General features: G+C 44.6%; 1 protein-coding gene across 1 annotated transcript in view; it reads right to left on the bottom strand.

Moving 5' to 3' along the window:
- The window catches only part of rps6ka3b (ribosomal protein S6 kinase A3b), a 64,364-nt gene that overhangs the window by 9,462 nt on the left and 28,248 nt on the right, over positions 1–26,654 (bottom strand). The window contains exons 3-10 of the mRNA XM_085363018.1: positions 6,832–6,948; positions 6,317–6,398; positions 4,894–4,974; positions 4,711–4,790; positions 4,234–4,340; positions 2,872–2,909; positions 2,588–2,730; positions 280–350 (exon numbers count right to left, since the gene is read on the bottom strand). Coding sequence (XP_085219144.1) covers positions 280–350; positions 2,588–2,730; positions 2,872–2,909; positions 4,234–4,340; positions 4,711–4,790; positions 4,894–4,974; positions 6,317–6,398; positions 6,832–6,948 — 719 coding nt within the window. The remainder of the gene's footprint in view (positions 1–279; positions 351–2,587; positions 2,731–2,871; positions 2,910–4,233; positions 4,341–4,710; positions 4,791–4,893; positions 4,975–6,316; positions 6,399–6,831; positions 6,949–26,654) is intronic.

Here is a 26,654-nt window from a genome sequence, read left to right as displayed (position 1 = left end):
GGAGGGGTTAATATTTCCTTTAATTCTCACCGACTGCAACATGATTATTTTCTCTCTTTTATGAAGAGCTATCAGCACATTCTGAGATGATCTCAGTCCATCCAGTCCTCATCCTCCTCTTCCTCCTGAGTGCTGCACTCTGTCTCCTCTAATAAAAATCCTCCCCTGGGCTGACTCGCCTTGTACTTTCTCTCTCTCTCTCCGTCTCTTCTCGGATGTACAGGGAGCTCAAATAAAAGCTGCAGGGTGGGGATCGGAGAGGAGTGTAAGGTGTCTTACTTGAGGATCATGGTCATCGTCTCTTTCCGGTCTTTTCCTTGAAACGGCAGCGTTCCCGTCAGCATCTCAAACTGTGAGAGAACAGGACACCATCACGCTTATTAATTAATGAGTTTTTAGGACAGATCTGATATAACAATGTGCAATATGATCAGAAAACAGGAAGCTTAAGATACTTTTATACTTAATAGTCCTCAAGTTCTGTTGACATTTTACTGATAAAACATCCAGCATACGGCTCAAAATAAAGAATAACCACTGAAAATCAGTTTGATTATGTGCGCCTGTGTGTATTCGTTAATCTAAGAGTCACGCCCTCCTCTTTGTCTCATGGTCTGTTCCTGTGAACACAGCCCATGTTTTCTCACCTCTTTGGCCTCAGGATCAGCAAAAAACTCACTTTCTGCATCCAGTACATATACAGTTAGGTTTTTGTTACCTGTTTATTGAAACTTAGTTTTATTGTGGACATGAGTATAATGTGTAGACTCAACTTTCATTTCAGAGTGTCCACATTCAACCTGGATGAAGGTTTAGGAGTTTCAACTCCTTAACATGTGCCACCCTGTTTTTAAAGGGGCCAAAAGTAATTGGACACTTCACTCAAAGGCTATTTCATGGGCAGGTGTGGGCAATTCCTTCGTTATGTCATTTCAATTAAGCAGATAAAAGGCCTGGAGTTGATTTGAGGTGTGGTGCTTGCATTTGGAAGATTTTGCTATGAACAGACAACATGTGGTCAAGCCATCCTTAAGCTGCGAAGGCAGAAAAAACTCATCTGAGAAATTGCTACAATATCAAAATCTACAAAGAAAGAAAGCACTGGTGCACTCGACAGCGCAAAAAGAGCTGGTGGAGGACAGTGGTGGATGATCGCAGAATCGTTTCCATGGTGAAGAGAAACTCCTCCTCCGTCTACAGGTGCAAGCCACTCACAACCTCAGGAACACAAAAGCCAGATTGTACCTTCTACTAGCATACCACATCATCTGCACTGTGAAGGCTCTGACTTGCATGGCTGCCAGCGTCACTGGGACACTGGTGTTCATTGATGATGTGACACAGGACAGAAGAGGCATACTGTCTGCTCACATCCAGGAAACCCAGCATCTGGTGATGTCCATGAGTCCAACACGTCAGGCTGTCATTACCAGCAAAGGGTTTTCAACCAAGTATTAGAAATGAACATTTCGTTTTCAGTTCTTTAACTCGTCCATTTACTTTGCATTATAAATTCTTTAATATATTATAAATGAAATCTTTTTCTTCAGCCCGCTGAAGTAAAGCTGGAAGTCTGAACTTTAACCGATTCGTTTAATTTAAAATTCATTGTGTTTAAGTACAGAACCAAAGTTAGAAAAAAATCGTCTCTTTACAAATATCTGTGGAAACATCAACGTATCTACCCGACCGAGCTGACATCATCTGGTATCGACATTTATAATGGCATATAATAAATAAATGACAACTACAGACGTAAAGAAGAGAGAAACATCCTTCAGCCATCTTATGAGTGTTGTGGTGCACAGTTTGTCCACCAGGGGGCACTCTGCAGCTTCCCTGCCACAAACTACAACCACCTGACCTCCTGGGATCAAACTTGCTCGTTGGCTTGTTAAAGCTGTGAACTATTGTCCGATATATCACTATAGTAAATCTTAAATATCTTATCGGTTCTAAAGTTGCTGTGTTTTATACTTAAGCTGCGTGTGGTAACCCAAAGAAAAGAAGCCGCAGAAACGAGCTTCCTCTGTGGGGGGTCTGGGTTAAGACTGGCTGAGGAGCTCCGACATCCTTCATGTCAAAAGGACCCAGCTGAGGTGGTTTGTGCATCTGATAAGGATGCCTTCTGGACGCCTTCCTTTTGAGGTTTTTCAAGCTTGCCTAACTGAGAGGAGGCCCCAAAGCAGACCCAGACATGCCAGAGAGAACAAATCTCTCAGCTGGCTTCAGAAAGCCTCAGTGTCCCTCTGAGAAGAGCCAGGAAAAGAAGCCAGGGAGCAGGAGCTTCTCTGCTGTAACTGATAAGTGGCAGAAAACAGATGGATGGATGTTTACCTCCTCATAAATGTCGGGGCTTTTGAGCTGTACTAACACAAATTTAAATGTAATTTGTGACTTTCTGTGCAACAATGTTTACGTGGGAACCACGGAGGATTTAAAAATGTTATCAGCTTGCAAACAGCTCCAAATAATTTGAGCTGCCAGGAGAAAACCTCATTACAGCTCACCTGAGACCGCAGGACTGCTGATACGACACAATGAGTGCGATAAGATTTATTGCAATCGGATTATTTGGGACTCTCACCATGAGAACGCCGTACGACCACCAGTCGGCGCTGTGCGTGTGTCCTCGCCTGTTCACCACCTCTGGAGCCATGTACTCCACCGTGCCGCAGAAAGAGTAGGCCTTGTTCTCGTGGTCTATCGACTCCTTGCTGAGGCCGAAGTCTGAGCACACAAACGCACACACATGTACAAAGATGAGTGCCAGCTTTGCATGATAAAAACACAGAGAAAGCAGCAGTAAGTATCTGTGCACAGCGGCAGGGGTACGCGTGAGGAAACAGAAAAAGGTGTAAGGTTACGCACCGGTCAGCTTGATGTGTCCCTCCTCATCGAGCAGGATGCTGAAACAACAGAAGACTGTTTCAAATGCTGCATTACTCAGTGTGATTGTGCACTTACAGCCTTCATGTCATGACTGAGCTTTCACAGGCAAGATTCTGGAGACCAGACTTAAAGATTTGTGGGGCAGACAGCAGCTCCCCATAATGGCACGTCATTAAATTATAGCATGGAGGCTTGTTTGAAAGCAGGGACGTCAAACTCACTTCACATCGTGGGCACACGCACAGCCTTCATGTTCGTGTAAAGAAGTTTAATTACACAAGTATTCCCTGAGATTTGTAAAAAAGAACTTCCAACATTATGCCTCAGTTTTTCTACATGATGAAGAAATGAAAGAAACCTGCCAGCACGACACTTTGGGCTGACATTGTAAGAAAGAACGTGTACCCTGCAGAGAAGGTAACTCGGATTTAACAGTTTTTCTTCTTTGTTTTGAACAAACAGTAGCAGAGTTACAGTCATGTAAAGAGGCAAGCCTGCCAAACTATGGTACATAATGGGTTAATGACTCTGGTATGACTGGCCATGGGAGGTGGAGGTCGTTATCAGCAGGAAAAGCTGTAAAACGTATGAAGCTACAGTTCAAAGTCCAACATTTATGCCCCACGTTCACATTTTCCAAAGCCGTCCACTGGGCCGCACTGGAGTCTTTGTTGGGCCGATTCTGGCCCCCGGGCCTTATGTTTGACACCCCTGGTTAAAGGACTATTCCTGCTAACTTTGCACTTTCCCTGACCTCTGCTGTGATGGTTCACCTTCATCACCTCTCCGTTAGACTTCTGTAGCTCTGATGGTCCAGCTGCACTCTCTCTGACTCACAGGCTCAGCTGCCCGACAAAGTAAACACAAGACGTCGCTGCAGTCTGAGCTCAACTGCACTGCCATTTAAAAGTTTTACTACTTGTGTTTAAAGCCCTGCGTCAGGATCTCCAGCTCTCTGCGATCAGCTCACAGCCCCTAACCTGAAGACCAAAGGTGAGCAGGCGTTTCTGTTATTGCCTCCAAATAACAGAACAGCTGACAGTCTTAAAATCGATTCTGTTGCATTTCTCTGCCTCCACAGACGGGGCCAACTCTAGTCGTTTTAAATGTGCTGTTTAAATAAAACAGAGTTGACTTGAACGTAAACACAGACATTAGTGGCCTGGAAAAGCCATTTTGCTAACTGCATTAGAGATCTCCACGAGGGAAACCTGGCAGCTGACCTAATCGTCCTGCCGGGACGCTGCACGCTGCTTTGTTTACATGCATGAGGCTGTGTGTGTGTGTGTGTGTGTGTGTGTGTGTGTGTGTGTGTGTGTGTGTGTGTGTGTGTGTGCATACTTCTCAGGTTTGAGGTCTCTGTAAATGATGCCGAGCCCGTGGAGGTGATCGAGGGCCAGCGCGAGCTCCGCCAGGTAGAACTTCACGTCTTCCTCTGTGAACATTACCTGAAACACAGGTGTGTTTTTTTAATCACTGCAGGTCCAGATTTGACCATGTAGCCTTAAACAGCAGCAGTCATGCTGTAAGTGCAGGACAAATGAAAAGCCTGAGTCTTTTCTTCTTCAGCTTGCTTTTTTTAATTTCTTATTCGGACTTTTTAGGGTTTAGTTTATTGTATCATATATGTATCTATCGGCTCCAGCACACATTCGACCCGATTTGAATAGTTGGTTAAGAAAATGGATGGATGGGCTTATTTTTCAGCAGCTGACAGCTCAGACGGGTGCAGGACCACCATGCACTGATTTAAATAGCGATTAGAAATGCTGGGCACTTTCTATACCCGCTGTTTGTGTTGGTTTAAACTGCTGTTACCTCCTTAGAGAGACGAGTGAAGAGGTCGCCTCCTCGGAGAAAATCCAGGATCAGGTAGAGCTTCCCCTCCGTCTGAAATGCTGGAGGTCGAAAGCAAACTGAGTTAGTATTTAAAAAGCTCAAAGACGAGCTCCGATTGGCCGGTGACTCCTCTTCACAGAGCTCTGCTATTGGCTGACTCACCGTAGTGCAGTTTGACGATGAAGGGATGGTTGACCTCCACCAGGATGTCTCTCTCCATCTTCGTCCTGACCCGGTCACGCACTGGAAACGCACACAGAGCAGAAAACACAGAATCAGCAGATCAATCGCGGCCTCCGTTGTTCGGTTTCTGTTTTGGCTGCAAAGGAGTAACTGGGTCACGGAGAAGAGTGAAGAAAATATGCAGCACGAAAGAGAAAAATAAGAAGGGGAAAGAGAAATGAGTAAGAAAGAAGAGGATGCTAAACAAAGGAGCAGCAGATGGCGTCTGACTTGAGTCAAAGCTCATTTAAAGAACTTATTTCGGTTCTCTCTCTCTGCACATTAGCTTCCTAAATTAATTTTTAAATGGAGCTAAATTAACTTAGAAATGAATAAAAGGATAAAAAAGTGCTGAGCGTTAATGTTTAATGTGTTTAAGTGACTTTTCAAGGCACAACTTTTACTTTGAAGGCAAGAGTCGTCTGCAGCTCTCTGAAGGAGTTTTTCCTCCCCACTGTCACCAGGTGAGTTTTCTCTGTTATATTGTGTTTATCTTATAATACAAAGCACCTCGTGGAGACTGTTGTTGTGATTTGATGCTATATAAATAAACTTTAGCTGAATCTTCCATACAAAGTACAGACTGTGCCGATCTGCCAGCAACCAAAGCGAACTTTGCAACCAATCTCGGTCTCCAGGCGTAACCAGCCAGCTACAAGAACTGTTTTGATATCTAAGCATATTTGTTCCCTTCATTACATCTGTGCGGGAGTGAATTTACTCATCGCTCTAAAATGCAGTGAATGCAACCTGCCGGGCGACCTACTCATTTGTGTGTTTTTATTTTGATGGAGCCGCACTCCCCCGGAGGCGGAAGCGCCAACCGGAAGTAGCTCCGCTCTGAGTTTTCTCCACACCGGCGATTAATCAACACACCAGCTGCGGTGAATTATTACTGTCTGACGCCGATGTATTTAACGCTGTGACCAGGCTTCAGTCAGCGCTGGATCATTAGACAGTTTAGATGGTGTGTTGTTTCTAATCTCGGAAAGCTTCTCACTCTTTTTTGTCTTTCGCACCAGGAAGTGGAGAGGAAAACACGGGAGCTGAATCACGAGCGGGGAATGAATGCACGGAGTGTCGCCTGCCTTCACATCGCCAAACTGCACTTTCGGGAGCCGGGAGAATTCACCACGGGGCGCCGCGGCCAAAGGACTCCACACTGAACTGTTATTATTTTGCACTGTAAACAAATTCACTGTCTCTTTCTGATTTCAAGTCCGCTCCATCCACACTCCATGACAGTTTTATTGCCTTTTGGAGCATTTTGAGACAAAGTGGTGGGCGTGGCCATCTTTTATATACAAACACAGTCCGTGGTGTTGTTGCTGGTTTTAGTGTTTAATGGCTCTGCTGTTTCTACCTTTCAGTGTGGCTTTCTTCAACACCTTCATGGCGTACAGCTGACCAGCGTCCGGTCCTGTCATCTTCCTCACCAGAAACACCTACACACACACACACACACACACACACACACACACACACACACACACAGAGAAATAATAATAAATCATCTTTACTGATTAAATGTAAGTGCTGGATGTCGTTATGCACACTGTGAGTGTCGTTTGTTTCTGTGTGAGGATGAGAGTTTGTTTGGGTTGTTCCCATTATCCAGGTCGCACTCATGAAGATTAACATAAACACACACACACACTCGCAGCCCAAGCAGGAGGCTAATTGCTCTTTCATAAAGACGATGATACTGAGTGCGAGAGTGAAGGGCCCTCAGCCTGCCATCACCATAGCAACTCACTCTCAAACACTGGCACGAGGGAAACGTTACAGGAGAATTGAGTGGAAGTAAAACTGACACTTTACCCCCCCGCCCCGCCCACACACACAATGATAAGTCCATGAAAACACACACATACGCACCTTTCCAAACGAGCCCTGTCCCAGGACTTTGCGCAACTCGAACTGCCGAGGGTCGGCCTTTTCCGACCCTTCCTTCACGTGGTGAGTGATGCTGATCTCCTTAATCGGGACGTCATCCTGAAACACACACACGGATTGAAGTTCGGTATAATTACTAAGGTCTGAAGAGGTCAGAGGTCAGTAATTCTTGGCTGTAAGTTAAACAGCTCTAAAAATACTCCATTTCTACCAAATAGCAGCCAAAAAGCTGCAAAATGAAAACTGCAGTTCCTCTAGTGGCCACTTGAGGCTCCAAACCTGAGTCAGTCTCCATAGGCTCCCATGTTGAAATGTCCAAATTTACAGCAGAAATAAACATGTTTACAGTCGGATAGATTAACTGCTTTGGTCTCGATGAGTTTATTTATAACTCAACTATCTGGACACTGGCGTTGGAGCTGAGGCTATTTTGACTGCATCCCAGCAGGGGCAGCTTTAGGGGACGGTTGTCTGCTCTGCATCACCTCCAACTAATCGAGGTCAATAAGCCGGGCCTTTCAACTGTTTGGTGCCTTTTGGAGCACTTTTAAAGCATCATCTGACATATGATATGGATTACTGAGCTTTACAGGCCATCCGAGATGTTTATCTTCCAGTTTTGGTAAGTGAAGTTCTGCTATTTTAATAGCTTGTTCCGTAGCACGCTTCAGGTTATTGATGGATGTGCAGACCGACGTCCATAAACGTTTCTGGCAGCGGAAAAAGTCCTAAAGTAAACATCCATTAATACACGGAGGTGACTTTGCATTTATCCTCTACTCAAAATTCAGCCATTACAGGAGGCAGGAGATCAATTTCTGCACCCACTTTAGCTTTAATAGACCATGATGCATTGCAGCCGCTGAGATACAGCACAGAGTGCAGCCTGAGTAAGTTTGTTTTTGTGTGAAAATCACGAAGAAGGCTTTAATTTTGTTTTAATTTTCACAATAAAAGCCTCAGACGTGTAAACAGTGTGACTGAATATAACAGCTTTTAATATTAAATAAATGCAAATCTTTTGTTCGTATATTTGTACTAAACAGATAAACTAAAACGCAGAATCCTCACTGCATTCACAGGAATCAGGAGGGTGAGTAGGAGCCAGGTGCTGCTAATCAAATGCATTGAATAACTGATCACCATCACTGCGAGCAGCTCTATGAAAGCAGGAGTTTGCAGGTGTGAAGCATTCAGATATACTTTGAGAAGCCACAGTTGCTGCCCATCTGGCTGCTAAGGGAAGCCTGCTAACAATCTGAAGTCCGTCACTCTACAGTGAGAAGAGCAAAACATTCAAAACACGCTGCCAATCTGGGAGCGGACGTCCCAGCAAATTCACCCCAAGGACAAGATCGTGCAATACTCGTCAGACTCTACAGATCTCAGTTAAGTGTTAGAGTTCATCCCAGCAGAAAGGCTCCCGTCTCTACAAAGAACATGGCAGCACAGCTGAGGTTTGCAAAGCTGCATCTGAAGAAATCAAAAGACTTGTGGAACAAAGTGGTTTGGACAGACGAGAACAAACACATCATAGCAGCTGTCAGCACAGCGGTGGAGGGCTGATGGTTTGGGCTTGTTCTGCAGACACTGAGTTGACCGTGAACTCCACTGAACTCTATTCTGGAGTCGAATGTGAGGCCACGTGTCTCACAGCTAAAGCTTGAGGAGAATGAGGACAGCAGCAAATCTACGGCAGCAGAGCCCAGTCAAAGTCCAGACCTCAGCCCGACTGAAACGCTGCGGTGGGACTTTAAGACAGCTGTGAGTAAACAAGTGTTCACAAACTTCACTGAACTGTGGGCCAAAATTCCTCCACAACAATGTGTGAGGTTGACAAAGTCACACAGAAAACGATTACTTCAAGTTGTTGCCACTAAAGGCGGTCCAACTGTGGGGTGTGCTCAGTTTTCACACACCGCTTCTGGATTTTAGCTCTATTTTTAATTAATCATTTAGATAACTTTACAAGCTGTTAACGACCAGATGATGTTTTTGTATTATGTCCTGATACATGAAACCCGAGATTTGAAAGAGGATGCACTTCCTCTTTCTCATGACTGCATATGCGAACCACTTGTGGTAATGTGCTCGGTCGCCTCCATAACAGCCTCTTTCAAACCCCGTCTGAGGCAATTTTCTACACTTTACTTACTTCTGATCAAACACTGATATCCTGAGAGCCCGCCACCTGGCCTTGGTTCATTCAAACACATCCAGGAAACACCCCTGTGCAGCAGCACCAATCAGGCACTGACAGACCTCATGTCTCTGCTACACTGACACTATCAGTGGAACAAGTTCTGACTTGAGTTTTATTTTGAAAGGATTTCTGGGAAAAGAAGGGTCGGGGATTAAAAACACAACAGCTCCCATCAGAGTTCCCTTTCGTCCCGGCTCCTTCACATCTCCCTGAATCACAGAACAGGTTGAGCAGGCTTCCTGAGCGTTCGTCATCCTCGCAGCAGGACATGACAACACACACACAGACACACAGAGTTGTCGTGGAGCCACCCCCGATACCTGCTTCCCGCTGTAGCTGGATGACTAACGTTGCCTCACTGCATGTCTGTTTGTGCTCAGCGCCATCATCCATCCTTCAGCCTTCGTCTCCTCCTGAAGAGCCCGCCCTTCCTCGGGATACTCATGCAGTAAACCGGACAACAGGTAAACAATCCCGCCCCGCATTTCCAACCTCTTTCCACTTTCCCATCATCCTCCCTGCTCTGCTCTGTGCTCCATCCTCTTTATTTCCACCCACCTCCTCCTGCTCCTCATACCTGCAGCTCCCAGGTGGGTGACCTGCTCGCTGCGGGGTGTCCCAGTGCATTATGGATCCTGTAGTCCCGGCTGCGGATCAGGCTCTGCGGTGCTAACATTGCTCCCGAGCATCGACTGGAGCCGGCGCCGGCTTCTGCTCGTCCCTGACACTTCCTCCTCTGCCTCTCCCTCTCTGCGCCTACCTCTCTCTCCCTCTGAGAAATCCTCGCCTCGCTCCCTCCCTACTTTCCTCCCTCGTTCCCTCTGATTCTCTCGCCTTTTCTATCTTTATTTGAACCGTTCTCACCTCTCTTCCCCGGATCACACCTCTCCCTCTCTCCTCTCTGCCTCTTTCTCATCGGAAAGTCACACGCTGGAGTCGGGAGGGACGTGTAATAGACGTGGAAAAAGTAATCAGATGCTCTACTTGAGTAAAAGTACCATATAAGATGTATTACTGCCTTTCACTGAGGACTTTAGAGATCTCTTCAGTGCCTGAAATGTGTCCAAAACAAGTAATGAAACGTAACAAGTACTAAAGCTGTGAGCCTCAGCTTGGATATTTTTCTATGAATAAAATGCTTCTTTCAAACATATCAAAGGTTCAATCATTAAAGAGGACATGGGCCTGGACAGCAGCACATAAAGCTATGGAGTGACTCCTTAAATGATCCATAAAAACACAAGTTACTGCCTCATGTAAAGCCCGACTCTTTGCCAGGCATAATCTTTCAGTTTTCTCCCTGGACAGCGCTCGTACAGGCAGCAACCTTCACGCTCGCCGTCACCCGTGAGTCACTTAAACACCGCTTTTCATGGCTAATCCTCGTTAGTCAGAGGCTCTCGCCGTCTGTTTTTCAACACGTGGTTGTGTAAACAGTGAATCTTTTTGAGGACGACCAGCACGCTGCTTTCCAGCGCTGGTATTTAAACTCTCCCTGCACACAGAAACCACCGCTGCAGCGGCTGATGCGCTCGCATCCTCTGCCATCTTTATGATTTCTTCGGGCTCTTATTTAACAGGAAGCTGTGGTTCACTGTGCACTCACCTTTATTTACACTGACATTATTTTATTTGCATAACTTTATGGCTCAAACTTGGTATGAGGCATAAAAGCACAGCTGATTAGCACAGTTACATTTTATGGTCAAATACACACATTTGGATACGATCACCAGCCAAAGTGTTTTTTGTGTTTTTTCTTGAGCCTAAACAAGCAGCTGTGAGAGAAACAGGATGTGAATTACTCCAACCTGCCTGCTGATCCACTCATTACCTTTCAGCATCCCAACTTTCCTTTACTTCTATCACTGCTTCAAAGCTTAACCCTGCCTGACCGTGGCTTTAGCTCAGCTCACGTCTTCTTTCTTACTTCCATATTTCCAGTTTAATCACAATTAAACTTCCAGTTTCCTAAAAGTATAAGTAAGTATCTTTTTTTTTATCATAACCATGTCTGTCATATGTGAGCATCATTACTTTCAACTTCAAAATATCCTTTGAAATAATTTATATATAACTTCTTTTTAATATTTTTATCAACGCAACAAAAATTGTTAGTTTTACTAAAATGTTGTTACATTAGCTGCCTCATTAACTGTTTTCCTTAAAGTGGGCTTTTATTTAGTCACACATAAAATATATTTTGGTTTATGAAATATAACTATATTAACTATATTTTAACTATACAAGGACCAGTCGTGCTTATATGAGGGTGATTATTCTGAAACAGGAAAAAAAGAGAAAAAGTTTAACAGCTAGTTCAGAGTCAAATATTATTCAGCTCTTCGCGCTAACTTCACAGCGCTCTATGTAAATGAGACCAAACATCCAGACTGAGGCTGAGAGCTGCAAACAGCTGATAAACGCACAAAAACAATTTGGACACTGCTGACTGACGAAAATAGACGGAGAAAAACTGACGGGTTTCGCATTGTTGACGTTTTGAATATATGTGTGTGTGTGTGTGTGTGTGTGTGTGTGTGTGTGTGTGTGTGTGTGTGTGTGTGTGTGTGTGTGTGTGTGTGTGTGAGAGTCAGAACGCAGATGGAGGATCAGAGCTGCAGCGACAGGATGCTCATGTAGCACCTCTTAATCACAGGATTAAAACTGCAAACCCTGCACCTGTGCACCAAGCACACAGACTCAGACACACAGACACACACAAATATAAATAACACACAGGTATACGCACACCTGCATGCCCCCACACATGTTAAATGCTTCTTTTACCTGTTATTATCCTCATTATCTTATATTTACTTCTTATATATAAAAACACACTGATGGTTTTTCCAACTTCCCTCTGCTGTTACGGTTCATTTCTGCGCGTGCACACACACACACACACACACACACACACACACACACACACACACACACACACACACACACACACGAGCAGCTAAACACCGAAGAAACCCTGCTGATCAATGACTGAACTAATTACCGGTGATCTGATCTGCTCATGTTCAGCTCCACACTCTTATTCTTGGACTCTACTAGAGAGGCCTTGCGTGATTTATCTGATAATGAACTCATCCTCCGTCTGAAGCAAGCTCCTCCCTGTTTAACCCAACTTTCTTCTGATTGGCCCTTCACAATCCAGGTGCATGACCGACAGGTGGGTGGGGCTTCTGACCACCACAGACATTAAACTGGCACAAAAACATGCATTAAAGAGTTTTTGTAACTATCCTCTGCAGAATTTAGCTAAAACTTCCACCACCAGGGGGCAGTGTTTTACCTGTCGCTGGTCTTTTTGTGGTTTTTCCAGCTTCCAGACAATGCTTTACCTTTTTTCCAGACCTTCATTCAAAATAAAAATGTTTAAAACTTTAACACTAAATAAAGGTTATGGTGACTCGCTGCAACCTCTTATGGAACAAATTGGTATTACACTAAAGTACGACTTCGCCTACTTCAGTTTCAGTTTCAGACTCGTTTTTTGTTTTGTTTTTTAACACTCACAGGATTATAGAGCTGGGCAATATTTGGATTGTATCCTCAATAATCACTTTTGGTTTCCCAGATTATGAATGCATTTACTCTTCTGCATTTTGCTGTTACAGTGTAATAAATTAAGTGCATTTCCTTTTCCCTAAAAGTTCAAACTCATAGTGTTTAGGTCAAGCCAAGATTACGGTGGCCCCGAGAGGTCAAATGCACTGCAGCCTAAATAAACACGAGCAAATGCACACAAAACACACCAGACGTGATTAGGGAAGACAATAACATGACCCAACAGCTGTGGAAGCAACAGAAACCCAACTATTCAAAGGATTGTTTTTAGAAAAGAAGCAGAGGATTTGTTGGTACGGTGAGGGAGAAACAAAATGTAATGTCATTTGTGTTTTAATTGCACGATTCATGTGTTTTGCGAGCTTCTGTAATGTTTTCCTTGTTACTGGTGATTTCTTAGGTTGCAGTGTTTGACCTCTCAGGGCCACCGTACAAGAGGACTAAAAGAAACTCTTCAGTCTACAAAGTTCATCTAGAGGAGGAAACACTCAAAGTTGTCACAAAGTCCACCATCTATTGCCTGTCAGCTTAGCTTTTCTGTTGCTTACTTCATCGGCGCTGCGCCCTGCCCATCAGACTTCCTGTGGTGCAGGCATTAGCAGGGATTAGAGGATGGATTTTTATTGTAAAAAACACAAACAAGTGCCTCCCTCCCTACCATATGAACTTGTGTCCTTTTTTATTTCTAAGCTAATTTTTCTTTTAAATTCTATTTAAAGTTAAAGAAACACAAAGAATCCATCCCTGAGCATCAGTGTGGAGCTCTACCGTAACATCCTGAGCCATCCAAGGCAGAAGATTTAGAGGAAACGAGCTAAACTGGGCCATCTTGTATCAGCACAGACACGAGAGGGAACAGTTTGGCTCTCTGTCCTCCACCCTGGAGCACATCGTCGGGGCCGAGTGGGATTTCCAGTGGCTAGAAGTTAAATCAGGAAAGGTTTTTGAGTTTTTACAGCGTAACACTTTGTGTTAGAATATGTGAGTCTATATCAAGATTGCTTTAAATTGTTTACCAGCATTTTCAAGTTGCATTAAAGTGAAAACTGTTATTTGTCAAGACAATTTGTAGAAAAACTCAAATGTCAAAACTGACGGAGCAGAGAGGAGATCCTGACTTTCTGCCCTGACGAAATGCCACTCGGTGTAGCTCAGCTGTTTTCTCGGCCACAGGAGACCTTATAAAACCATTTTACATGCATGTGTTAATTGGCATTTTGGTATTTTTACCTTAAAGGTCAACACTCACAAGTACAACAAACCAAGTAAAACACTCTGCCGTTAACGTCAACAAATCAGAGTCTGTTGTCTCCTCTTGCCACTTTGTCCTTTCTTTATATTCATTAGGAAGCTTTTGAGTTAACGTCAGGTGTCCTTCCTGACCTCTGACCTCCTTCTGTGCTTGTTTCGGGCGTTGGGCTCTACAGCAAACACCACGTGACAAACCTGAACCTGACAACCGCAGCACGGTCTAAAGAAACGTTTTCTAAAATCTTAAAAAAATCATTTCAGGATTTAAAAGTTCTCTCATCCAGTCGTCCAGAAATATCCGCCGTGATGCGTTTACTGACACGCTTGAGTACCAAACCAAACAAACAGAAGCTCCTGTAAACAGGTTTGAGAAGCACAGCTGGCCACGACGCAGCGGAGCAGCCTCACATCATCTGTCTGCCGTCTGATCTAATTAAGAGGCCAGATTGAGTCGGTGTGATGCTGTTACACACTTCTGCAGCAGCAGACCTCGCCGGCGGACACATTACAGCCGCCAGATTAGATTAACATAAACTGAGCGCATGTTTCCAACCTCTGCTCCAACCGGGAAATCAACTCGAGCCGTACGTGCGACTGGCTTCAGGGAAACTTCCTCGTGCATTATGAATTAAAGTGTGCCACACTTGCTGATGCTGCAGATCACGGGGTCAGACATGACTGAGACGGTTTTTTGTAGCAAACAGAGCCTGCAATATTTTGTTGTATTGTTATATTTATGCAGCTTTAGGAAAACTAAGAAAAAGTACTGAAAATGTCTTGGCCAGATGTTCACTCTCCTCAATTTTCCCTTCACTGTGAAATTAAGCACTCTGTGTTTGTGCGTCAGTCTGCTCTTGACCTCTTGGCCACACCTCTTAATCTTTGAATTCAGCTGTTTTCAGTCCCGGTGCCGCCCGTGTATAAAGTCAAACACCTCAGCGCAGTCTGAGTTTGTGAACATTTGAATGAGCTGTTCTAACAAACTCACTGAATTCAACTGTAACTGGATGCCACTGTTGCAACAAGCTCGTTTGTGAAATCTCTTCCTTCCTAAATATTGCACGATTAACTGTAAGATGTTGTTATTGCAAAGGCGAAGCACTTAGGAAGCACAACAACTGAGTAGTTTTTTGTCTTGATTATTAAGAATTTGTTACTATGTATTATATCTTACTTCACGTGGTAACAACCTTGATGCTTGACTAGCTTTGGACCAGGAAATCTGCTGATCCTGGCGCCTCTTTTATATTGTGTATAAGTAGTTTCATGGGATGCTTGATGCTTCAGTTTACAACCTAGCTTTCTCTTCTTCTATATGAAATATACTTTCTGTCTTCTGCACTGACTCCTTCACTTATTTACTTACTGAGGATTTTACCAAAGCCAAAAACTGCAGTTCCTCTACTGTCCACTTGAGGCAGTCTCCAAAAATAGATCCTAAATGTCCAACTTTACAGTAGAGACATCCTGCTAAAACAAACCCAGCTAATTTCATCCTTTCAGAACTGTGCTGGGTTAAACTCTTCCAAACATGTTTTTTACTTCAATATTTGATATAATACACGCTGCTGCGCAGTCAGTTGTAGCACCAGCTTGTTGAAGAAGTCTGTGCTCGTGTGGTGAGTGAATCGCTACGCTTTCAGGCCTAATTAACATGAACTGTTCCACGCTGTTGTCCAAAAAACATGACAAAAACAACCCCGCGGCATTTTATGTGCAGTCTTTGATGTTGCTCATAATTCATTAAGACTGAAACACATCAGTAAGCTAAAGTTTCGCTCTCAAAACTGAGTCGTTGTTCTTTTTGATTACATAACCTGGACACAAACATAACTCCATACCAACGTTCAGTCACGCATGAAACACAAATACATTCAATTGAGATACTGTCTAAAAATAGCATCATCGTCGACCTTTGCAGGGGCAGACACTGTTGAACAGAGGAAAGCTGAAATGTATTCATTAGATCGACGACACTCTGACATGTTGTTGTGGAACAAAGACCTTTGAAGCTGATGGTAGGACACGTCAGATTTTGAGAGGACGTAACCCGACTCCCCTGAAGCCTTAACAGCCCCCAACACAGACACACACACACACAGATACACAATGAATGAATTATTCTTGCCTACATATAAGTATATGTATAACAAATACACTTCAGTCTTGATTTTAAGGTCATCAAATTAACATTTTCTTCAGAATGAACAGTAAATCTGAACTGTGAAATATCACCACACCACCAGCTGATTTCACAAACACGCACACCCACGCCGAGCTGGGACTCAGTCCTTTTGCTACCTGAGCTCAGAAAAGCAGGAAAACTCAAAATAAACCTCAGTTTCCACCAATTTTAGAGCCAAATATCCTCTGAAATCAAAGCTGTCAGCGCTGTGAGGACCCCTTCAAATGTTCAAATGCATTGGATCAATATTACAGCTCCAGCTGCAGTATTTACTTCCTTGTCTTATTTATCACCTGCTGATGAGCACATTTTTACTGCCAGGAGGATGTAAGACGACTGTTTTATGCCTCGCATGCAGAGTAACTCACAGCCAGACTGGACAGCTTCGGTCCACAGCAGTCTAAAACCGTCCCTCCAGGTTTCTCCCAGCGGACACCGTTCTGGTTCGGTCTCAGGAGTTGTCGGAGCGACTTTAGCCGACTCCTCAGTGCTCTGATGAGGCCGCCGAGAGCGCTCACACATGCCGGCTTGGCCTCGGTGGCGGCGGCGGCGCACTGTGTCATCACAAGCTGAACTGAACCGAGGAGCCGGGAGCTGCAGCAGCGATAACTTTGGACTCAGGCGGACAAACTAGTGTGTGTCTGTGAGTCAGTGTGAGGGGATACCCGGAGGAAGAGGAGGAAAAGGAGAGGAGGAGGAGAGATCCAAATCCAGAAGGGAACTGGGATCCCCCCTCCCGTCCCACTTCTCTCCAGTCCTCAACCAACACGCAGCTGTAACCTTCCACCCAGTGTTTCCACCAGGTGTCCTGGAGATCCCCACTCCCTCACATAACTCTCCAACCCACGACTAAATACCACAAGGAAGAAAACTCCCACATCTATTTTCTCACTCAGGCGTTCAGGGAAACATCCCACGTGCAGATTTCACTTAAAAATATCAATGAGTGCGATCTTTAAAGTGTCAGCTGAACATGCTGGAGTGTAAATATTTCATTTAAGACACAGATTCATTCATCTGCATGTTTATTCCTTCTCATGCTGACTCACACAGACCAGGAAGGTTGTTGCAAATACACAAGAAGAAGAAATCTATCAGAAAGGAATAATGTTCAGGGGTTTTCCCGCAAAGATACTTCTAATAAATAGACACACACCCAAAGGCCCATTGAGAGGCTGGAAACAGCCCGAAGCTGTTAATGTGCATACTGGTGATGTTATTGAAGTGAAACAATTCAGTTTAATTATTGCCAAACTATAATAGAAGTGCTTTTAACAGCTTTTTAAAGACTGTTTTAATAAGGTTGGGTTTGTGAACAAAGTGTGACACTGACAGGAGCAAAAACTGAAGTTCAAAATCCTAATCAGGGGCACGTTTAAGCCTGACAACACTGTGGAATCTTTTCTGTACAATTTCCAGGTTAAACAACATCATTCCTTGAAAAGTTGTGCAACAGTGTGCAACTGCCTTTTAGGTATGTTTCTTCCCAAAGGAGAGGCGTGGCAGAGCTGATTCCCTGTCAGCAGCTTTGTACGCTGAATATTTTTAATGCCTGTATTTGTGTTTAGCATACCTGTATGGCTCCTTTATCTGTGACACATAAAAAAAGTTCAGATGTCATTAATTATGGCTCCTTTCTGTCACTAAGTATCTGCCTCGAGGCCTCTACAGCTGCAGATCTTCCTGCTCCAGCTCTGTTAGCCGTAGTTTGCTGCACAACATCACAATCTAATGATTACAAGTGGAACATTTTTAGATAATTAAATGTTAAATAATGATAAAAAGCATACGTATACAGAATTTAACTACACTTTCCTTAAAAAAACAAAACAAAACAAAACTGTGTAAATGCAGGAATAAAGGCCTGGAGGCAGAACTGAGAAGAATCAGTATGTTTGAGTAACATAACCTGGTGTTTAACACGTCAGTGCATGTTACCAAAAAAATGCTTTGATCCAGATGTGTGCTGAGAAATGTGACGAGATGAAGACCTTAACAGCTGTGAATATGTGGTGGAAAGACACCTCTATGAGACAAAGGATACTTCAGCAATTTATGCTCACGTGTACTAGAAGGACAACAGTGAAACAACCCAAAAAGCAACACCTGGTTTATTCTGTAGGACTGGTTTTTTGGGTAGGGTCAGTGTCACTACTGGTAGCATGAGGTGATAGCATGCAGAGGTAACACAGGTAGTCCAACTCTTCCAGGATGGCACATCACACATCCCACACTGAAGGTTTGGTGTGTCTCCCAGGACAGTCTCACTGCTGTGAGGGGTGGGCCTGACGTCGTCTAATGGGCCTTGTGTTCACTCCATGGCACCATTGGACCTGAGCACATGTGACACACGTGAAAGGGTCTGGAGAACGAATGGAGATCGTTATGCTGCCTGTAACATTGTTCACCATGAGTGGTCTGAAGATGGGTGAGTAATGATCCGGTGAGGCACATCCACAGAGGGCCGCACAGACTTCTACAGGCCAGGCATCGGCACTTTGGAGCCTCCTTGGATCCTCTGTCCCACTGGTCTGGTGCAGTGGGTCCTGGGTTCCTCCTGGTGCACAATAACGCTCCAGGAGGATGAAATTACAGCAAAGTGGACAAACCTAAATGTTTTCACTTTGAATTCAGCCCTCTGTAGGCTGATCGCTTTCATTTCCATCAAACAATGTGGCGTCCTTTCATTCCTAACACATTACCCAGTTCATATCAGTAGAGACTGATTTCATTCCAGTTGCGATCTGTGTATGACTGTATTAGGCTGTAAACCTACAGTATCTAGTGTCTTTATTGTGCTGATACAATAGCTCGTATTCAGCCAGCGCCAATATGCACATTTTCCTCATTTTCACAACTCTGTTCATTTGTGCACAGATTCAATCGGCACACCAGTGCTGAAGGTAAACAACAAGACGCAATGATGCAGGCTTCATGGCGATTCAAGTCAGAATTATAAGAATCCAGATAAAATCAGGTGCAAATGCACAAAGTGCTCGTCGGTGGTCAGAATGCGACTTACAGGATCGAGAAGTAGAAGCGGCGCAGACAAACCTAAAGTGGAACAGCTGATGCAGACAGCACACCGATACAAGCACGTCCTTTTCTATGCAACAGTCACACACAAGCTGATGGACGCACTGAGGTCAACTCGGGGTATCTTCCCCTAGACTAGAAGAACTGAGACCCCGACCTTCAGAGTCGACTCACTCGGGCTCCTGAGCCACAGTCACCCCTGCTTTGAAAGGAGGGCGACGTGTGAAAAATATAGAAAGTATTCACATTTTAGGAGTTTTCTAAAGTTCTGTGTGTCACAAATATTACTGCTCAAACATATTTTAAAAATATCTTGTATTTAGTCGTGTGGTCCGCCTCTTGCTCATGCAACAACCACACTGTGACACAGACGTGCATGCATAAAGTCAGGAGCTGACGCAGAGGCGACAGTGACGCAAATCAAACATCCACAAAACCCACAGCCAACCCGGTTCAGCTCCAGCACAGACACAATGTGGACGCTTCCCACCAAACATCCTCCACCTGTCGCAAACACCCCGCCCCCACTCGCGCAGACACAATGTGCACAATGCGAGCGTCACCCCCTGAAAGGACGGGTGACATTTCTTCGATTACCTCCACCTGTTGTCACCTCTCAGGCCCGTGCGCTCGTTTCCGCACAGACAGAAACCAGTGAGGCAAAACTCAAAGCAGACTGGGCTGAAAGCTAAAGAGTACCTGCATCAATACTAACACTCTGTCAACAGGATGCATGAACTAATAAACGTGTAGCAGCAGCAGGAAGTTCGGATACACCAACCAAACACTATGTGCCCAGCACCAACAGCAGACATGAGCAGATGGAGCTAAATAGTCAGATACTTCTGTCCAAGGATGACTAAACAAAAACCGGTGCAATCTCTTTAGTGCTTCACTATAGTAGATTTGTCTTTTATATTGTAAATCTGTGTTACAAAAGCTTTAAAATAGTGGTGGAGCAAATGATGAGCACTCCTTTAAACTGCAGGTGATGCTGAAATGATCAGAGAGGCAATAACAATGTCTACATGTGCACTTTTCCCCTGGTCTCCACCCGCTTCAGGCTATAAGTTGTTGTGATGTATCCAACGCACTGATTTGAGCTTTAAACTTGGGAAAAATGTTCAGAAAGATCAGAAACTAAATAAATCGCGTTAAAAAATCACAGGCTGGGGAGAGAGGGGTGAATGATTGAGCCTGAACTTCTGAAGGTGAATAGCATCATGTCAGAAGTCTTTTAAGCCATTTTTAATCACAAAAATAAAAGTTTTCACCAGTGGTAGGCTAAATATATACATAAGCTCGTCTAACAATTGTAGCCTGTGTCAAAATAATGACTCACAAACACAAAACTCCCCGATGATCAGACCCAAGCGGCGGGAAGGAAGGAAAGCGGGGATGCAATGCACATTTGAAAGTTTCGGCTCTGTTTGTTTAAGAAATAACTGAATGAGGCTTTTGGACAATTTCACATGACTGATCACACGAACGATCAGCCAGACACATTTTTGTCACAGACGTGAAACTGGTTCAGTTTTCCCACGACACCGATACTCAAAGCTGATGACATTTAAAGAAATTGTGCTGAACAAAAACAGATTTTTGCTTTCGACGGCGCCACTTTGAGCAGCTTTGGTTGCAGTTTCTCAGCTCTGAAAATTTCACCTGCTTATTTACTTACTTAACAAGTTATGAAAAGATAAAAATTGCACATTTTTGATCAGCCTGTGCAGTTCAAGGGCCTGAAACTTCATTCATAATAGTATGAAGGTTGCACTGCTTCAAGGTTCAAGGTTCAAGGTTCTTTATTTGTCACATGCATAGTTATACAAGTATAACACACAGTGAAATGTAGCCTGACACGCTCCTCGACATGTGCAAAAATTGGGGGGGGGGGGTGTAGAGGAAGAACATCATATATATATATATATATACATACATATAGTATATACACTGGGTGAATGTGCAGTAGTAGCAGCAAGCAGGTGAATTCTGTACATTAATATGAATAGACATCTGACTATTTTACAGGATAGACAATATAAACATATTTAAAATTAAAGGAATTGAAATGTACATTGTTCCTTGGTTTAGTGTCTGGAAGAGAGTCCTGTCTCAGTCAATTATAGATGATGTGAGAGGGCGGGTGTGTGTGTTTAGGGCACGGATGGCTTGGGGATAGAAGCTCCTCTTAAGTCTCTCTGTCCTTGCCTGGATGATGCAGAACCTTCTACCAGATTGCAGAAGTTGGAACAGTTTGTTGCCAGGATGGGACGGGTCCTTCAGTATCTGCGCTGCTCTAGTCCGGCATCTCCTGGTGTAGGTGTCCTGAAGCGGGGGGAGAGCAATCCTGCAGCAGCGTTCTGCTGTACGGATCACTCTCTGGAGAGCTTTTTGGTCCTTCACACAGCTGTTCCCGAACCACGATGTCATGTTCTGTGTGAGGATGCTCTCCACAGCGCCTGTATAGAAAATCCTGAGGATCTTTGGAGAGACCCTGAACTTCCTCAGTTGTCGTAGGTGATACAGGCGCTGCCTAGCCTTTTTGGTCTGGACCTGAATGTGGGCAGACCATGTCAGGTCTGAGGAGATGTGGACACCAAGATACTTGAAGGACTGCACCCTCTCCACTGGAGCTCCATTGATGATAATGGGCTTGTAGTCTCTGTGCTGACCCCTTCTGAAGTCCACCACCAGCTCCTTGGTCTTGCTGACGTTCAGCTGGAGGTGGTTGTCCTGGCACCACGATGCCAGATTCTTCACTTCATCCATGTAGGCCGCCTCATCGTTGTTGGAGATGGCACCCAACACCACTGTGTCGTCAGCAAACTTCACAATGGTGTTGGAGCCATGGGTGACCACACAGTCTGAAGTGTAGAGGGAGTAGAGCAGTGGCGAGAGGACACATCCCTGAGGTGCTCCTGTGTTGATGGTGATGCTGTTGGAGAAGCACCTGCCCACCCTCACCACCTGAGTTCTGCCAGTGAGGAAGTCCAACACCCATGCACACAGACGGCTGTTAAGTCCCAGATCCCTCAGCTTTGTGAACAGTCTGCAGGGCACTATTGTGTTAAACGCTGAACTGTAATCAACAAACAGCATTCTCACATAGTTACCCTGTTTCTTGTCCACGTGGCTGAGAGTGGTGTGTAGGACGTGGGCGATGGCATCCTCTGTGGATCCGATAAATCAAAGCTACTGCAGAGGAAATGAACCATTCTGATGGGGTCGGGGAAACATTTCCCAGCTTTAGCTGATTTAATGGGAAAAACTTCATATATGTCAACAATGTTTTACCTTAACTTCTATTAGTAGGTCCCCGTTTCTCAGTTTCACAAGCACGCGGGTTATTTTAGGCGCCTTTTGTCAACTTTTTATTTACATGCACTGCAGAGTTTGGCCTGGAAAAGGAGCTGGAAATCTTGGCTGTGTCTGAGTTTACTTTAACGGCGGATAGCGAGTGTCAGACAGCAAGAGGAAATGAGAGGAAACATTTCCAGCGTCACATGCATATCCCTTATTAACTGCGCTAATAAAAATAGATGCAAGTGGGACTCGAGTAATAATGCCAACCAGGCTGTTGTTATGTATTCCTTGTGTGTGTGTGTGTGTGTGTGTGTGTGTGTGTGTGTGTGTGTGTGTGTGTGTGTGTGTGTGTGTGTGTAAAGCCTCTCTCCATGGCAGCAGCTATCATGGATTGAGCGAGCGGGATTCCATTCCAGACAATCTGTGCCCTCTAAGCCCGTTACGCAATCAAATTAACAGGCCGGATGTCCACCGCGCACACACACATTTGGGATTTGTCAGGTTAGAGGCATCAAGTGCATTTCCGTCGGCCTTGCATCGAGTGACACACACGGACACACAGAGGCTCAGATCTGAGAGGCACCTGTCAAAGAGATCAAAGCGCGGGTTCAGCAGAAAAGCAGAAACGTTTAATGCAATCAAACGCTGCCTTTTAAAGCTCTGCCTGCGCGAGAGCTGAATATGAGACTTTATGAGCTTTGCAGTAAGTTTGGGGACGGCTGCACGAGGACAGCGACAGCCACCCGCAGGAGATCTGAAAGAAAAGAGCTCCACCTACAGAAACAGAAAACCCAGAGCAGGATGCCACGGTGTGGGACTCAGAGGGACAGCAGGACGCCACGGTGTGGGACTCAGAGGGACAGCAGGACGACGCTTTCTATTAAAGTTTGAATCTGTGCGTTTAATCATGAAGCCAGTTTATTAACAGAGTTCAAGGACCAAAACATTAAAATGACTCTAACCTGTTGGGAGTGACCAACTGCAGATGATCTGCTGTCATGTAATGACTTGGACCATCAATGTTTTTCTGTTTAAAGGGGACCTGTTATTCTATTGCATTAGAGTAGCTTTGCATGAATTAGAGCTCAAAATAATCCTTGTTTATCTTATACTTTGCAGAACTTCAGTCCATCCTATCCAACCTGTTCGTGTCTGAAGTAAACCTTTCTTCTGATTGGCTGTCCCTAGAAAAAAGAAGCTTTGACTGTCCTTACCATATAAGGACAGACACTCCCACTGAGGAGCCACAAGGGGAAAACCCATCTGAAGCACACACACACACTGACCTCATTATGAGCACTGATCACTGGAACAATAAAGTTCAAACCGAGCGTGTCAGAGGTCAGAGGAGATTGGGCGAGCTGCTTCGAGCTGACAGGAAGGTCTGACAGTAACTGAAATATCCACCCATTACAACCAAAGCGTGCAGAAGAGCGTCTCTGAACAGAGCACACATCCAACTTTGAAAAAGATGAGCTACAGCAGCAGAAGACCACATCAGGCCACTCCTGTCACCTAAGAACAGGAAACTGAGGTATCGGTGGTTCAGGCTGCTGCTGCTGGTGTAATGCGTCGGGATATTTTCTTGGCAGTAATGTTTAAACACCACAGCCCACCTGAGCACGTTACAAAGCTGAAATCACCTCAAACTGCTTTTGTGAACGTGAAGAATTCAGAAGAGCTCAGAATTCAACCCTTACTGTAAACTTGTAACCCTATGACGATGGTGTGCTGTACACAATATGAGCTTTACAGTATAATACTGTTATTTTAGTGTAATCTCCATAAATAACTCGGAATTTAACATTTAGAAATGAGCGATTAGAGCTTATAAACTTAAATTCTCTTGAATTTTTGCCTTTGCTAAAGAAAGAAATACTGTATTCCACTGTATCCAATGTACTTTTCATTTCACCAAGAATTTATCTTATTTTATGGTGGTAGTGTGGGTGAAAAGGGACAAATCTGAAAGCAGAAAGCAACAAGAGAAAAAAAAGAAACATAAATGCTTAATCTGCGAGACGGCAATCAAAAAAAAGAAAAAAGAAAAAGACAGGAGTAAGAAATGAGAGAGGGAGGGTAAAAGATGGAGGAGAGAGGCGGATATGATCTGCAGCAGAGGCCGAACTCTATAGTAGAGCGAGAGCATTAAGAATAGATGAGGAGGAGCTGAGGGAGGACATCATCATTAATTCAAGAGCTGGCAAGACAAGATCCTCAATCACGGCTCCGCACATCAGACGCGCTCGGGCTCAGATTTTCATTCTGTTGGTAACTGATCTACCGAGAAGCACGCGGAGAGAGAGGCGGCTGGGAGGACGTGATTCTGGAGGCTGAGATGATGTAGAGCACAGCAACTCTCCTCACGGGCTCATCAGTCACAATATCCTTTGTAAAGTGAAAGGTAATGAAAGAGAAAAGTCCACCACGCGTCCCGAGGTGCTGTTTTCACACGTGCACCACAGCCTTTCTAGACATTACTCATCAAAGACTCAGTGGTCACAATGTGCCGGTACAGGTGCCTGAAGTCACAGAAAACAGGTCGTCACACACATACAAGACTCAAATGGACAAACATCTTTCCACTGTTGATAGCGTTTAATGGCTTCTGGCGTTATAATGAGTTACATTTAAAAAAGTCCGGCCGGTCAGGCACTGGGTGTCTCTGTTTTGTTTTGGCTGTGGTAAGCTTTGTCCTGCAGGAGCTGATTGGAGGGTGATTATCTGGATAAGCGGAGCTCGTGCAAAAGCTCTGACCTTCCTGCAGCCTCCTGTCTCCGACAGGCCCTGCGACTTCCTCCTGTCCTCCACGCACGCCGTCAGCCGCGCAAACAGCCGATAAATGCGCACTCTTTTAACTTAATTATGTTTTTGTAAATACATCGCTGTTTCCTACGCTGCCAGCGCACGTCGTCTTCAGTCATTGTCACAAGTTTTCCGTGTTTTTTCCTTCTGTCATCTCCTCTTAAAAACACGGGGATGAAACACTAAAACTAAACTTAAAAAACAAAAAACAAACAAAAAATGTAAAAATTTAGAAGAAAGAAAAGTTTTCAACTGTGGTATGACTGACTATCTGACACATATTGATCCATTTGCCTATAAATTCTGACCGCTCGCTAAACAAAAATCAATCAGACGAAACCCTAATTAACGAAGCTCGTCAACACGGGGCGAGAGACACTGAGTGACAGTGGGATGGACGCAGAGAGAGAGATGTGGACAAAGGAAGGGGGACAGCTCGCAGACAGAAAACTTTGTCGCCATGCCAACCATGTTACCATGGTGATATGTCCATACGACACACACACACCTCGCTGTGATCTGTTGGACAGCAGACCCACTGTCTGTGCACTCGTCCGTCCTCCTTTCATTCGGTCGCTCTCCCCTCTCATTAGAGGAAATCAAAGCGCTTCATCTGATGCCAACAAACACACACACACACACACACACACACTGCAGTACAGCAAACACTGGTGAATTACTTTTTCCTTCCATGTGAGAGCCTCATCGCTCACATAAATCCTGCAGTCAGAGATAAATACTCATCAATAATCAATCAAAGCAGCCGGCAAGTGTTACGACTCAGTTTCAGCTGTTCGGCTCACATCCATCCACGTCTGGTCGCTAATTACACACCACTAAATCGCTCATTGTTGGTGCGGCCGGCCGCACAGTCCAGCATTGTTCAGGCTCTGAGGCTGACATATTCAGCCAACAGAGGAAAACCTAAAGAGCATCACAAAAGCTTAGCATTGTGTTACTGACCCGCTGGGGTTTGCATTCACCCGTTCACTTTTATTTTATGCGCTTTAAGCTGCAGCCTCGAGGAGCCGGGATCAAACGGCGGATCTCCACCTCCTGAGCCACATCTGCCGAGAGCACATCGCTCATGTCTGAATAACTTTACTCGAACTTTAAGTCAAAATATGCAGAGTTAAGATGAGTCATGAAAGGAAACGGCAGAAATAGCTGACGCTTCGTTACAGCGAGAATATGCTTTTCTGCTGCCAAAGCAAAGCTGCACGTTTGCTCACAACCCCGCACTAAACCTGACACACACACACACACACACACACACACACACACACACACACACACACACACACACACAGAGAGACTTCAAAAGCAATGCAAACACACCGAGACTACGAGGACACCAAAGACACGGTGAATCACGAGAAATGTAACAAACGCAGACAGCCAGCTAACGACAATCTGTACCAACAGTCTGTGTGTCTGCAT

The sequence above is a fragment of the Diplotaxodon limnothrissa genome, linkage group LG9 (assembly GCF_057381915.1).
Source record: "Diplotaxodon limnothrissa isolate DT_005_m linkage group LG9, D_limnothrissa_male_GT1.1, whole genome shotgun sequence".
Classification (NCBI taxonomy): domain Eukaryota; kingdom Metazoa; phylum Chordata; class Actinopteri; order Cichliformes; family Cichlidae; genus Diplotaxodon; species Diplotaxodon limnothrissa.
Note: the sequence above shows the minus strand (reverse complement) of the source record. Positions and strands in the feature narration are given on the sequence as shown.